The sequence below is a fragment of the Pezoporus wallicus genome, unplaced genomic scaffold (assembly GCF_028554395.1).
Source record: "Pezoporus wallicus isolate ANWC-B61680 ecotype Strahan unplaced genomic scaffold, APGP_CSIRO_Pwel_v1 contig_6354, whole genome shotgun sequence".
Taxonomy (NCBI): domain Eukaryota; kingdom Metazoa; phylum Chordata; class Aves; order Psittaciformes; family Psittacidae; genus Pezoporus; species Pezoporus wallicus.
Genome location: NW_026638688.1, coordinates 337,895 through 353,124, shown reverse-complemented (window position 1 = coordinate 353,124; position 15,230 = coordinate 337,895). Strand labels below are relative to the sequence as shown.

The following is a 15,230-nucleotide window of genomic DNA, read 5'->3' as shown; positions in this document are numbered from 1 at the left end:
TACTGCTTTGTTCTTCTATCACATTCCTCTGAAGACATCCCCCTGTAAAAGCAACACTTGAGCAAATTTTCTTGCCACGGACTGAAGAGCTGATTCCATCACTGTGTACAGAGCAACATCTGCCTGTGAACAGCTGGCCTTGCTGGAGCAGAGCTGGGGGCTACTGCCTGCTGCTTACAATGAGAATGCTCCTCGGAACCCTAAAAAAATCACATCTTACTCACTAAAAGAAAATTCAGAAACACTTGGCACGAATGTACTCCATACACAAACCAGTGCTGGGCATGTGCTTAAAGCGACAAGCACTGTCTTGAAAAATGACACTTGGCTAAATTGACAACTTAATGCTTTCACACGCATAGCAAGGCATAAATGATCACTAAGCAAACTGATCCTGGTTCATGAGTCAGCAGCAGTGTGAGATCACGACTTAGATTGAGCAAACATCTTCTCAGCCTTTGGGTTGGAGAAGTTTGGAGGAGACTTTATTTTAATGCATTGCTCTATGTGTGAATTGCTGCCCCTCCACAGGTTACAAAACTGTGTTAGGAGCTGCACTCAGCATGTGTCAACTGCACCTACACCATCAGTCTGCCGTTTAAGTATTTAAGTAAAAGCAATGTTCTTTACTCACACAAAAAGCCAAGCAACATAAGCTGCTATACAGTTTTGGAATAAAAAAATGCCGCATAGCTAAGAGTGATAAAAACAAGTCCATTTTAAACATTAAGATTAATGCAAGACCAAAAATGTGCTCTCACAGTTTCACTTTACCTGCATCGTGGGTTTAATCTCAGCTTTCATGACTCACCAAAATTAAAATTTCAGCAAGAAAAACACAATCCAACACAGACCTTATGTATTTCCATATTGTATATAACACCAGGAGGACTGAGAACTTTCGACTGGCAAATTTTGTGAAGGAACCTTAACAGAATAGTTACGGTTTCTGAAGCACCCTATACAAGGTGACTGAGGGAGCTTCCCGTAGCGATACATTCAAATAAATTAACATTTGTTATGAAACTATCTCTCTGAAAAGCTCTACAAAAAGTCAGCAAATTGCAGTTCCTGTGCCCTGAAAACAGGTGATATCTGATGGCATTAATCAGAGCATCTAGTTTCAGAAAGACTTTCTCCCCATCTTAAATGGGGAGCTCAGTAATATCTTTAGAGCTCTGATTCAACCCCCTTCAATTTCTGACTGTAAAGACAGCTGCAAGTATATTCTTATCCCAGAGGCTGTTTTTCATACTGACAGACTGAATCAGCTTATTTTACACAGAGGAAGAGATGTCAGTTTTTTTTTCCTCATCTATCCTTTCCGAGGCTATTATTTGTCCTAGATTTCCTGTAGGCATGCAATGTTCATTTTGGACCATGGCTGAGCAGGCTTTCAGAGCACTGAATAAACAGCAGCTGGAGCATCAGGACAGACAGTAGAAGCTGTCCAACAACAACCTGACATCTAAGAGACTCTCTTTCAACTATACCTTACCCTTTAAATCTGTACTGGATGGGTTATATCCATCTCCACCCAAAGTGGGTTTCTTCACTGATGTGGAATGTAACAGTTCATATAGTGAAAGTAGCACCCAAGAGAAAGCTGGTGGCTGACTGTGCTTGACGAACAGTTTGTGCTGAAAGAAAAGAGTTGAGATTCACACACTGAGGAAAATCTGAAATTCCACCCAGCAGGCATACCTCCATCTTCTGGAGTCTGCCTGCAGTATTTATTTATAGTTTTAGGACAAACTGAAACCCGAAAGGGATCTGTTGTATCATCTTTCCTAGAAAGTTACTTCTCAGCAATTCAGAAAGCAGCCAAGGCCATCACTACCAAGAGTGATCATTTTCAGTTTCGGACAGTCCAGACTTTTGGCATTTGATCTTACTGAGCTGAATTTTTTAGACTCTCTGTAACAAAATGTCATTTATTAAACATTCACAAAGTATTCTGCAATCTTCGGAAAATTTTATACTGAATATCCACATCTCAGCTGTAAATTAGATGCTGTATCCCGATGAGCAACTCCAAGTTCATAGCATTTTAAATTTAAATCAATTAGGGAGCGCCATATTTGTGAAGGGCATCAGTGATTCCACCACCATGGCATGAAAACACTTAAACCCTCCATGTACCAGGACCAAATTTCAAGACTACCACACTTGTTAAAAAACATTATCAGATAAACAACTGATAAGCACAGGCTTTCAGAAAGACCATTTGCACTTGAAAACGATGTCAAGACCTTATTAGCACATTGAGAGGGGCTGAACTACACCTGTTTCCAAACAACACCAATGCAGAGGACACAGAGATAAGCTTCCCTTGCCAGCCAAGTCACATGCTAAAACTGGTCAACAGTCTGGTGCTGTTTGGCTGGCACAAAACCCAACACTGAGCAGTTCATTAAGCAGTGGTCAGACAACCCATCTCTATTTTTGATCCAAGGAACACCAGCATTTTCTGCTTATTTTTAAACGGCCATTTTAAGGGATTGGAACTATCTGCATGGAGTCACCCGTGAAACTTTTAATTCGTGTTAAAAACTAGTTTCTAAAGGCATTAGCTTCTAAGTTTGCACCAGTTTCTAAATTTGCATCATCTGAAGCCAAAGGCAATTGAAGTGATTAGCATCCTGCAGAATTTATCCCATCATAGCTCAGTTCTGTTTGATCTGCATTTCCTGAAGCACCCACAGAAAATAATGATACTCTACAGCCACTTAACATTTGCAACAACATTCGTTAGATGATGGCACAAGATGTTAGCGCTCAGACATCAACAGCAAAGTGCTGGTCGGCACAGTGAGCACAGGCTGATTCCTACAGCAATACTGTGTTTTGGGCAGCAGTTTTCTCTCACAAGGTACATGTGTATATTCCAACTCACAGTTCCACTTCGCAGAGCACCTTCCAGACAAATCCAAATTCTACTTCACTGAAGCTTACCTGCTTGCACCAAGGTAACTAAATGAAGAAAAGTTTACAGAATTCCTACCTAGTGAGGATTCAAAACTCTCTGAATTCTTTCTGCACAGGTCTTGTTGAATAGTCCTTGGAAGGGCAGATACATACGTTTCTAATAGTTCACAAGACTTTTTAGACATTTTAAGTTTGGGTATTTTGAATTAAAGGCTGATAGCAGCAAGCTCTTTAAAATGCCAGACTTCTTCCTTCTGTTAGTATCAGATTACAGCCATGAGACAATCAGAAAAGAATCCTTGTCTGTCCACGCCTTGCTTGGCTCTACTCTGGCCCTAGTCTAGTTATCTTCTTGGCCCAGCTGCACAGTGCTTTCTGACTTAGATGATGCAGGACTTACATGTGCATACTTAGTGGTATTCTTCTCACTGAACATGTCACCTGCCCGGTTCACTTGATTTCACAGCTGTGCACTGGTTTTCATCTTTGTCCCTACAAATTAGCTGCAGAGAGCACCGAGAAGGAACAAGTGATCCAACTACAACTCCTCGGCTAAGCTGATGTGCTTAAGGCTGTGCAAAAAATAGAAATGGTAGTGCTGAAACTGCTGAAAGGCTTTTCCAAAGCTACACAGGATTTCTAACAAGAACCAAACTCACAGAATTAAGTAGTTAGCATTCAACGGGCCCTAAGGACAACACCTGGACACAAGCAGTAAAAAAAGTGGCTCTCACAGCCTGACTGAACAGAGAGAAGTTCTACAGTCCTCTAAACATTGTCCTGTCCATTTCTGCAGCATTGCACATTGATTTTGTACCAACTGGATGCAGGGTACTCGGCATCCCTCAAGTGGTTATACCCTTCCTCACACACTCCCTACAAAACCATGCTCAACATCTGGACCAGAGCAAGACAGCAGAACTTAGTCTAAAGCACTTTACACATCATACAGCCAGACGTGCGCCGTACACTTCATCACAATCACTTCCCTGAGCCCCATGAGCTTCAGCCACAAAGGAACACATTTCTACAGCAAGCTTTAAATAAAAAGGTTAAGAAGAAACATTGAGTTAAAAGTTTTATTCATTCAACATCTCACATTACAAATATTTAAAAATTATATGCATACTGGTATAAATAGTCATTTGCAAACTATTTAATAACATTAATTTTCACTAGCACTTCAACAAATGAACTCTTTAAAAAAAGTAACTTGTGTTATATAACTTAGAGTAGAACATACAAAAATATGAACTTAAACGTGAAAATGACTTTAATAAAAAATGAATTACCCTTATTTAAAATGCTATAATAAATACTACAACCTCCCCATACACAGTAAAAACTATATGGAAATTCAGCCAAGTAGTACAATTAACTGACATACTTAAATAACTTTTCCTTCTGATAATATGAGCAATACATTGGGGGAAAAACATATTAGGGATTAGTAAAAACTAGACACCCACTTGCTAAAAGTTTCACTTCCAAAAAATATAACAAAAAAATCTGATGAAAATTATAAAAACTAATTATACTTTAAAATTTAAAAATATAAAAAATAAAACAGTTGAATACAATATTGTCCCAATTCTTACAATGCTATCACAGTAGCTTTAAAATAAGATAATAAAATAAAGCAAATGACCAAAACCTTTTATTCCATTTTTTTTAAAAATAATCTCAAATTTACATTAGTAGAAAGATTGATTTCTGATTCTTTTCTTTAGAAACACCAGCAAGAAAGAGGATTTACTAGAACAGTAGAAAATGACATTTTTAAATGTCTGCAATTAAAAACAAAGAATTACACTGCAAAGATCTTCCAGAAGTCTGAAATAGGTATTGCACATAACTTGAAGTTAACTTGCCACAATTCATCACATTCAAGTTTTAAATCACCTTTTAACAGAAGGTTTTAACTCTTCAAAAACACAAGGGGTGAATTATCAAGTCTTTCCAACAGTATCCTTAGAAAAACGCTAAATTCATTCACTGCAAGTTTTAAATTTGCATTCTGCAGAGGTCTGTGTATGGAGAAGTATATACTATACCAAAAAGCACGGGGCAGTGGGGTTCCTTTACATATAAAATAATCAGAAACACTTTATTTTACATTGCAAAAATAACCATGTAATTACTCTGTAACTACATTGTAAGTACATGGCCGGTGCCATGCTAGTGTGATAAAACTACATGCGTATTAACCCCTTTGCAAATTGAAGTGATACCCTAAAACTGGTAACCTAATTACATGTTAATTATGTTTGGAGCTACATGGTAACCCCAACTACAAATCCCATGTAATCAGAAGGACATGTATTCACTAGTTAAGTACAGAGTAATGTATATAATTGTTTATGCCCTGTAAATCGAAGTGTAACCAAATAATCTGTAAACACGCTTGTCACACAATCACAAGTGAATATTAGTAGAATAACAATTTCTTACATTAGTCATGCATACTAACATTACATGCCTGCCACCTAGCAGGCTCTCTTTTTTCTTTAAATATAATTTAAAAGAGCAGACACATTTCTGCATCAAACACCTAACATCAATTTGTTATTAATAATAAAAATGGCTAAACATTCACCAAAAACGTCTGCATTTGTGTATAATCTTTAAAAACTTAGTAAGAAGCGGTAGACAATTCTGATGTTTCTTTACTTTTAAATTTCTACACTATATTTATGCATTTAAATTTCATGGGTCTAAAGACAGTGTCATTTGTCACTTTCATGCTTTTTCTTCTTTAATTCTCAACTTTACATATACTATTTTTCTTAAATTATACGTACACCAAATACCTGGTGCTGGGCTAAGATGTTTAAGCAACATGCTTTCTTTTCTCTGCAGATTCTAAAATAGCATTGCCAGTGCACAACATCCATAATTCAAAATGTATGCAGAGCACTGAAATGTATAAAAAGCAGAATATAAGAAAATAAAATTTATTAAAATTATTTATATTAAAAAATGAAGTATATGAAGATCTCTCAGTAATAAAAGTACAAAAAGCTACTCTTTGCAATATGAAAAATTGAGGTATTGCATAAAGAGATATCCCGTCAGTGAAAAGTGTGCCTAAAAATGCTCACTGTTGGAAAAACAAGATATACAAAAGTAGTGCATAACAAATATACATTATGTGCATGACAAAATAAGTTAGCTACAAAAACACTGTACCGAAATTCAGCAGGTCATGTACAAAGGGAAAATTATTATTCAAAGCTAGTTCTCAAACAGTGTTATTTCTTGTAATGGTAACCCATCTCACCTGTTTACTGGGTAGGATCGGCACAATAGCACACCCCAAGCCACCTACAAGCATTAAAAAAATTAAAGGAACATTCCAACTATAATTATGTACTTCAGAGAAAAAAAAGTCCCTGACAATCTACACAAGAGCACTCTGCATTTGCATTACTGTTGTCAATATTTTCAGGGATTTCATTAAAAGCAGCTCCCTTTCTATACTTGACTAGTAGACAGCAAATGTCTCCATTTTGACCTTTGGAACTTGGTAAGGTATAGTTCATTAAAGCCTGTATTGAAAATAAAAACTGCTTCTCATAAAGATAATCTGGGCTGGGGAAACGGGATGAGGGGGGCCGGCAAAGGCTTTTAACTGAGCAGATGTTTTCCAAGCAGTGCTGAGGCAAGTCTTTGGTTTGAGAGATTCTATGATGGTACCATGCCACTTGGGCACTTCAGAAGATTGCCACTGAATGTGTTTGTTTGCACACTGCTAAATAATCATTTGAGAAGTCGGCCAGGGCATTAGTTCAAAAAGTAATAAAAAATAAATTTTCAGAACTACTCCTTCATTCAACTATTTCAAACTAAACCCCTGCACCCACTCTTGACCATTCAATTAACATGTACTGTGTTAATGCTTCTCAAGGTAGAACTTATTTATAATAAAGCAGGCATTAACTTAGCAATGTTGGCACTTCAAATACCTGTGTTTCTTTTTTTCTCCATATTAAGTTCTGAAGAGGTGGAATCATAGGATTCTTTCTACAGGAAGAGTAAGAAAGGCATATGCGCACTTGCACCATTTCATGCACAAACTCAGAAAACAGTGCAAACCAAGACTTGGAAACTACTTAGGTTCATGCCTTCTGTTACAACTAAGCTAGAGGGTATTTAAAACTAACTTTACATCCGAGATGGGAAACAAATAAGCAGCCAATTTTAATTTGTGTGACAGAATGGAATATCAAAACTTCAGAAAAATCAGTGATATCCTTGAGGTATTTTTAGGTTTTCTATTTTTTCACGTCAAAATGGAGAGCAAAGGCTGGCCCCTGATGAATCTTAGTAGATTAGGATATAGAGTTATATATAGCCATCAAAAATAAAATCTATATATTTATCCTTCAGGAGAGGAAATGCCAGTTAACTAGTTGTCATTACTCTAGCTTTGGTAGGATTTCTAGGGCTGTCACCAGACAATTGAGTTCTCTTAAAGAAAAAAAAGTGCACTCCCCCCTCAGTAGTAACTTTACTCAACTTTTACATTCAGGAATTCTTAAAATGTAATAATTTTTGATGAAAATATAGTAAGCTCTGCCTATCTCATTAGTAATTTGGATGTGGGTGGTAGTCAGAGGCACAGTCAGATACATACTGAGCTAGAATTTCAGCCTCAAAACCCTTAACAGATTAAATAAAGAAAAAAAAAATCATTGTTATAATGCTGCTTCAACTTTGCTCATGCATTTTTGTTGCTTTAAACATGCTCTTTCCCGTTGGTAGGTAAATGCTAACTTCATCTGTTGCTGGAAAAATCCGAAGTCGAAACAAAAAGAGAGGCAAAAACAGGCTTCCCTGGGGGAAAAGTGTCAGAACAGACTGATAGTGTTATTGTTACACGGTTATTTTAATAAAAGTATTCTTATGTACTTTATTAACAATAATTTAATTAAAAAACCAAAATACTCTATTGTTTCAATTCTCTTTTCTTAATATTTTTCTCTCCTCTAAGAAAATGTTGCATGAAATTAAGTGTTCTCTTGGTAGTAAAGACAAGAGAATGCAACTCACTTGCAACGTTATCAATACGAAAAGGAGTTCCCAATACAGTTTTCAATGACAAGATTCTACAAAATACCCATATTATAGGTCATTCTTTCATTATACTATTGTTAAATTACAGACTACTACAAAAGGGCATGCTATCTTGAATAAGAGAAGGGGTAGGGAGGGGTAGGGACAATCAGGATAACAGAAGAGTGCACTTAATTTGAGGCCTGCATATGAGCACTGCAGTGATCATCTAGTTCCAGCGGAATGAAATATGTCTTGGGCGATCTCCTCCCTCCTTCACCAGGGGCTTGTGGAATTCCCTGCCAGCTCGTGAATGGATAGCAGCCCAGCAATATTCACAGTAATACTGCAGACAGGTAACATTAGCACAGAAAAATGGAGCAAATTTTCCACCACAACGGGCCCCCTGACATTCATCACAAAGCTGATCATCCAAGACATATGGCTTAACTTCCACCTGTATTCAGAAAATGAGAAGAAAGTTTATAATTCTTAATGACAATGCAGATAATGACAATTCCACACTATTTACTGTCTGTGTTCTAGCAGGACTGTGATCACAGTTCTGTAGGAGGACATATCACACTTGAGAATTTTCCCTCTCATTACACATGATCATCACCATTAAACAACCAAAACTACAGCACTTGAGAATAATCCTGCTCCCACCGTCCTCCCTGATTCTTAAAACAAAAAACAGAAACCAATGCTGATCATCATACTGCCACTTATTTACAGAAAGGACCAATCAACCTATTGTTACAGAACTGATACACAGACTCACATCAAAACCCTGGGCATTTCTTTGCAAGTCTGGTGATGCACAATTAAGCTCCCACTTTTTCAGTTAGGAATGTAAACTGTTTACACAACACCAACTGCAGATTAAATATGCATGTGGTCTGCAAATTTCAATCTCTGAATTTCCAGCTTAAAGAAAAAAAAAAGTCATTTATTACCTTAATAAACAGCACACTTATGGTTTCTTTTTATGTGGCTTAGTCTCCTCAGCAAAAGGAAACCCACCTAATCTTGACGGGATCAAATGAGCAGCTGAAGATGGGACCAGCGCCCACCTACGCTGCTGGCATTAATGGCCAGATGATGAGCAGTAATTCAGTACAGCAGACAAGAAAGGAGAGGAAAAATCTCTTCAAGTTCTTAACTGATCATGACTCACAGGAACTTACCAGCTGGTGCTCCAACCATACATCTACACTGCAACATCTGCAGGATACTAGCTTTTAATCTAGGAATTTGCATACCAAAACCAAGCCTGCTGTACTGTCAGCTACAACCACTGCTCACAGCACTCCAGAGCGCTTTCTCTGTGACAGCTTTAAAGCAAAGCTTACTGCTTGCAGTATCCAAGCTGGCTACAGTACAGCTCGTTTAGACATGCCTACATGTTTAAATCACAACTGCAGCACTGTTATCCCCTAAAGGCTCAGATTCACCTCCAAAACAGTAATCACCTCCATTCCCTAGCTCCACAGAACTATGAAAGGTCTGTGTGACACATCAGAAGCACAATACCAAGCTTCATGTTAAAAAACACAAGTACAAGTTCCACTTCTAGAAGTGCTTATGGGCGTTCTCTGAAGCTCATTTAATCATGTTTTCACAGACATTTCCAAATACCCAGACTGCAAGTTGTATCTCCACTGTTCAACCTGCATCTGGCTTAGGGACGCTCCTTTCTGTATCCCACAGCCTCAGAGGTATGCCAGGCCAGCTCATTCAACTAAGGACACTCACAGGCTCCTGTGATTTTAAACTTACCCAATTTTATCAAAGTTCAGCCAGAGCACTGAAGTCGTTCAATGTCATGCTCACAGTACATATAAACTACTTGGAGACAGTACAGCAGCCTTTTTCTTTTTTAAATCAATTTTTCTCCTCCTCCACTGCTGGAGTTGTGTTTTTCAAACACCCTCCTCCATGCCAGCTCAGAGAAATGAATTTGTAAATGAGCAGAGGCAGACATATATTCCTAACACTAACATTCTGCTTTCATCACCTAGTTTTCTATCTAGTTTAAGGCTGGATATTTATTGATGAGTGTCTTCTGTAAGTGCTAAGAGGAGAATCTATAAGAATGCTATGCAGGGCTCCTTAATGTGGCAATTCTGCTGCTCTATTATGTTTACTCAGACACATTCACAGGCTGAACTATAGCACAGGTAATTATACCTCTGCTTGCTTTAGCCTGTTACTGCAGCACTGGGTTTTGTGCAAGATATTAGTCAGAGTCCTCAGCGCATTTATTCAGCGTGTGCTGAAATGCGTGTGCCAAATACGGCCTGCAACTGTTACTTGTGCTAGGTACAGAAGGATTTCCCAGCTACAGAGAAAAAACTTGAATTACAGAAACTTCATCAGGCATGCTTAGGGTGGCAGCACTCATCAGCTCTGCAGTGATGGGTGCAGCAGGGCGCAGAGCATTTAATTTACATTATCTCTTTGCAGGGCACACCCTTCAGCAGCACCCCCTTGCCTAATTTTACAGGAAATCCCTTCTTGGTACTACTTTTAGTTTTATTTTTGCAGAAAAACTTTATTAGAAAAATTATTAATAGTAACTTATTAATAAAAAGTAGTATTGCCACTGTTGTACTTTTATTTCCCTCATGCACCCAACCCCTCCTACAATGAATCCCCCTAAGCACTTACCTCCCCACATTTCTTCTGAACTTCACACAAAATGGGGAAATGAGTTGGAAGGAGAGAAGGAAGGGGAAATAGATTGCAAAATCTTTGCTAGAGTTCACAAGTACTTACTCAAATTTGTAGTCCCACCAGCTTCAATAGACCTATTCACCCAAGTGTCTGCTTATGCAAGCAGAAGTTGCACAAGGGCGGCCCAAATTATTTGTTCAAAGCTGTACAGAACTTATTTCAGAGCCAAGATGAGAACAAAGACATTCCAATTCACAGGCCCACAGTCAAATTGTTGTTACAATTTTTCTACCAAAGCTTTATAGCCAAAGCAGAAGGGAAATGATAATCAGCTAGGTTTGGGGATTTTCCTCTGTAGTAATTACAAAATTAAGATTAATAATGACAATCACGGAAGAGAAATCCAGAGACAAAGCATGAATTACAATGGCAGATTTAAGGATCTGAGTTTCTCCAAACTGTGGGCCAAAGATCACTGTTACTGGCAAAGTCACATTTTATATAAATGAGAGTGCAGAGTGAAGCAAGCTGCAGATCCATTTGGCATATTCTTTAATTTATGATAATAAAGGAATAAAATAACCAGACACAGCCTTTGCGTAAGCCACAGAACATGACTGTGAAGCTGTAATGCGCACTAATGAGTTAACGATGCATTACTATGATGCTCTTTAAGAAAACTCAGCACACAATGTTTAACAGATTCTGCCCATTCTCAAAAGATGCAGAACAGGAGTAGAACTGCTCCATCCTTGGCTGATACCTTACTCCCTCACGTTATACAAACACTACAAGTGCAAATACTTGCAGCGGGAGTATATGATGAGCACAGTATTCTTATAACAGGGCAAGGCAGCTGACATGCTTCCCATTACGCTAAGCAATTTCAGCAAGTCTGCTTCACAGGTGCCTCCCACATTCCAGAAGTACCACTCCTTCATTTTTATTCTGTGCTGTATCTAAGTGGCACAATCCAGGCCTAAGTATGCAATTATCTGACATAACATTTACAGTCTTCACAATGACACACATTTACATGGAAAAGCATTTCTAGAGAAAGCACTGAACAAAAGTAGGACATGCTTGAAGACCTTACCCGTTTATCTATCTCTCCATGCTGCAGCTGAACAAAGCGAGCACTGATAGCAGCTATGTAACTCTGTTGATTAGAAAACGCAACCCGCCCAGCTCCTTTTGGGTACTTCAGCTCAGGGTCTGTGTCAATTCCAGCATAGCACACCCCTCCATACAGCCGATCCATTATCATTGCAAGTTCCACTAAACCAGAAAGGAAAATCAAACAGGGGTGTAGGCTTGGTAATTTTTAGTAAAAGCATCAAGTAACAGTCCAGTTGTATTCATGTCCCCCACTGTAAGTGTCAAGAACACTTAATACTTCCCTTGCTGAAATAACTTGTTTCCCCCACTGCTCCCCAAATCAGACTGCATATTCAACATGCCCAGCGCTGCGGAACACGCAGTGTACCTGCTCGTAAAGGCCGAGGAACACCACCAACAAAAATGGTTTTTCGTGGGTCAAGAGGCTGTGAACCATCCATAACAAAATCACTATCACTAAGGTTCCAAGGCCGGATCTGAACCTATGGACAAAAAGCCTTTTTTTTTTAACCATTCACAATTCAAAGTATCTCAGTAATATAAATTAAAACAGTATCCTACAAAGAAGAAAACCTCCTAAACGGATGTGCTTTCCAAACTTGTTTTCTACTCGTTCAGCAATCATTTCTTGAAATGAGATGGTAATAAGCTCTGTTAAGACAGACTACTTGATCATGCTGAATTTCACCACTTCCTTGTTACCCAAATTTCTGGGGAAAAAAAAACTTGCCCTCTACTTACACATTTTCTTAATCATGACTGAACTGTCCTGTATGAACTACACTGGTGTATTCATATCTACGCTACTTGCGTTGTTCTAGCCAAGTGTGAGCACTAGACTAGCGTTATCTCAATGCAACAGACTCCAGTGCACAAAGTGGTGTGTTTATTTACTGTGCAAAACTAGCTGCTTTATATTTGCCTGCAGCTGGCCAAATTTAAGCTACAGGAATAGAGCAGGTCTCTCCAACTGTTAACAGACTTGCATCAGCCCCAAAACCATTCATACTTATAATTTACAGTTCAATGTCACGTGATGGATTTGTCTCTGTCAAAACATGTTACATACATTACTCAGGCAATATGAATTCTGTATTTTAATCAATAATAAGCATAAAATACTTGTAATAAATGTATTTCCAGACATCAGCAATGCCGAAATTCAGCAACCCCTTTTCTAACAGAGATATGAATTGTAATTAGACTAAAAAATTTCATCATGTCTAGCTTAAAAATAACTTGGTCTTCTCTTTGAGAACTTAATTTGACATCTTAAAGGAATTTAAACATTAGCAATCTGAAGACAGAAAAGAAGGAAAAAAGGCATTTGAAAAGAACAATTTCTGATTATTCTGCAGGCTCTGACAATTCTACCTACCGGTTTGTCTTTGATAGTGGGGCTGGAAACACAAAGATAGAGCTTTCCATCTTCTTCAATACATGCATCAATCAGTGCCTGTACAGAGCTTTCATCTTGGAAGAGCAAAAATGCATATCCTACAAAAAGGAAAACAAGCACGTAACTTATTCTGTCTATTTGCCTATAGGATAATAATTGAACCCAGAATTATGCTTGACACCATGTCATCATGCGACCATACAGTAAGGCACAAAATTTAAGGTGCCCTCACACATTTCCAACCCAGCCTCCTGCAAGTCCTCTGCAGAGACATGAGGAAAAGCCTGCTCAGCTCTTTCTCCCGTTTCCTTTGAAAATCATAAACCAGCAGGATGGACTGAACAAAAGCCACAGCTGTGGACACAAACCTGCCATGTTGGTTGCTAATATAAGGCACAAATCCTTCCCAACTTCTGTGGAGGTCATTTAGTCCCTTGAAAGACTAGTCTTGACTATTATTACAAAAATTAAGAACAACACGGGGAGTAAAAGGACATCAGAATAAGGTAAAAACCTTATAAGGAATAAGGAATTGTTCTTGTGGTGCTGAACAACTGCAAAGCAACATTCTAAATTGCACCATTTCATAACAACCCCAAGGATTCAACTTTTTTTCTCCTAAACACTGAGTCATTGACACAAAAAGTTTGTCTAAAATGAAGTCTTATCAAGAAAAATTATTCTAAAATGCTCATATATTACTGGTTATCAGATATTTACCTTTAGGAGGAAAATAGGATTTGCTCTCTGCCTTGTGCGGCCAGTCTACAATCAAAGGTCCAAAGCGACGAAAACTAGCAGTGATCTCATCTGTGAGGAGAGAAAGGAAAAGGCACAAACTGAATTAAAATAAATTGTATGGAAGACATTTGAAGAACACTTGATTTTGGGTAGCTTCATCCTATAAATTAACACTCTGTGACCAGCAGACGTTCAGCAGCTCATAGCAATGCTTACTAGCTGATGGGGCATTTTTATGACAAGTCAGAACACAAATTAGAAAACACAACAGGTCAAAGATCAAGGTTTTCTTTCTACCAAGTATTACAAATAACTCATAACCCACTAATTCACAGAAATGGAGTCACTGTATCTCTACAGCTAATGCCAAACCCAGCTTCAACTATTCTCTCACAAGAAGTTGAGAGACAATTTGCTGATTTGCTAGTAAGCAATCTGCTCTGTCAGTATCTTATAATTGCAGAAACAGTAGGAAAAAAAAGAATGGCCTATCACAAGACACAGCCATGCCTGTTCATATCACATGCTAGTACCACATGCTCAAACACAATGTGACCTTGACCTCAAACTAACATAGAACAAACTTGCAGGACAGTTACATAATTTTGTAGGAAAGATGGCAAGAACATATTACTGCATCAAGAAGAAATTCTTGCATCTATTTCAATTTTGCCTCTGCCCTCCAATTGCTGGCATAAATTTGCGTATGCTAGTCCCATAGAAGTCTCCTAGCTGTAATTCTGTTCTTGGAATTGAGTGAGCATTCTTTTCCTTCTCTACACATACATGTGAACTGTTACTAGCTGAAATTCTCTGGGCAAGAACTTTTCATTAAGAAATTGAAACAAAAGAACAAACTTCACATTGTGAAGCAGCACCTATATTGGTACAGTGCTCAGCTGTACTCTGTTCCTGGTGTTAACAGAGCTTTCAATGCTAGGATGCTGTTGGGGGTTCCTAATACGCAACTTAGAAGACTTTCCCAATCCTCAAATTCAGTTAGAAATCTGAAAAGGTGTTGCTAAGTATGTCTTTTTTGGTTTGCTTACACTCTCTGATGGCATTGCTAATGTGACAGCAACTGACAATCCACCATACTGACTTACTATGCTACAGAAACTTCAGAAAACTGCTAGCAATACTTTTCCTACTAGTGGCTTCTAGTGCCTATACAGTGATTGCAGCATAGCTATAAGCTTCAAGAGGTGATGTTGGTTGTATTTGCCCCATATACTGTAGGAGTCAGTTAAATGTGTGGTAACATATGTTTTTGTTATTCAAAGCAGAACAATAGCCTAAACTAGCTTGA

General features: G+C 38.2%; 1 protein-coding gene across 6 annotated transcripts in view; it reads right to left on the bottom strand.

Annotated features, from left to right (window-relative positions):
- Positions 1 to 3,993: 3,993 nt before the first annotated feature.
- CPEB4 (cytoplasmic polyadenylation element binding protein 4) overlaps positions 3,994 to 15,230 on the bottom strand; it is a 42,610-nt gene continuing 31,373 nt past the window's right edge. For 5 of the 6 annotated variants that reach the window (XM_057411998.1, XM_057411999.1, XM_057412001.1 and 2 more), the window contains 5 exons: positions 13,901 to 13,990; positions 13,160 to 13,278; positions 12,149 to 12,263; positions 11,759 to 11,940; positions 3,994 to 8,440 (listed from right to left, as the gene is read on the bottom strand). In XM_057411998.1, coding sequence (XP_057267981.1) covers positions 8,213 to 8,440; positions 11,759 to 11,940; positions 12,149 to 12,263; positions 13,160 to 13,278; positions 13,901 to 13,990 — 734 coding nt within the window. In that variant the 3' untranslated portion in view covers positions 3,994 to 8,212. Of the gene's footprint in view, positions 8,441 to 11,758; positions 11,941 to 12,148; positions 12,264 to 13,159; positions 13,279 to 13,900; positions 13,991 to 15,230 lie in introns of those variants that run through there. The other variant, XM_057412000.1, reaches the window with a different exon arrangement.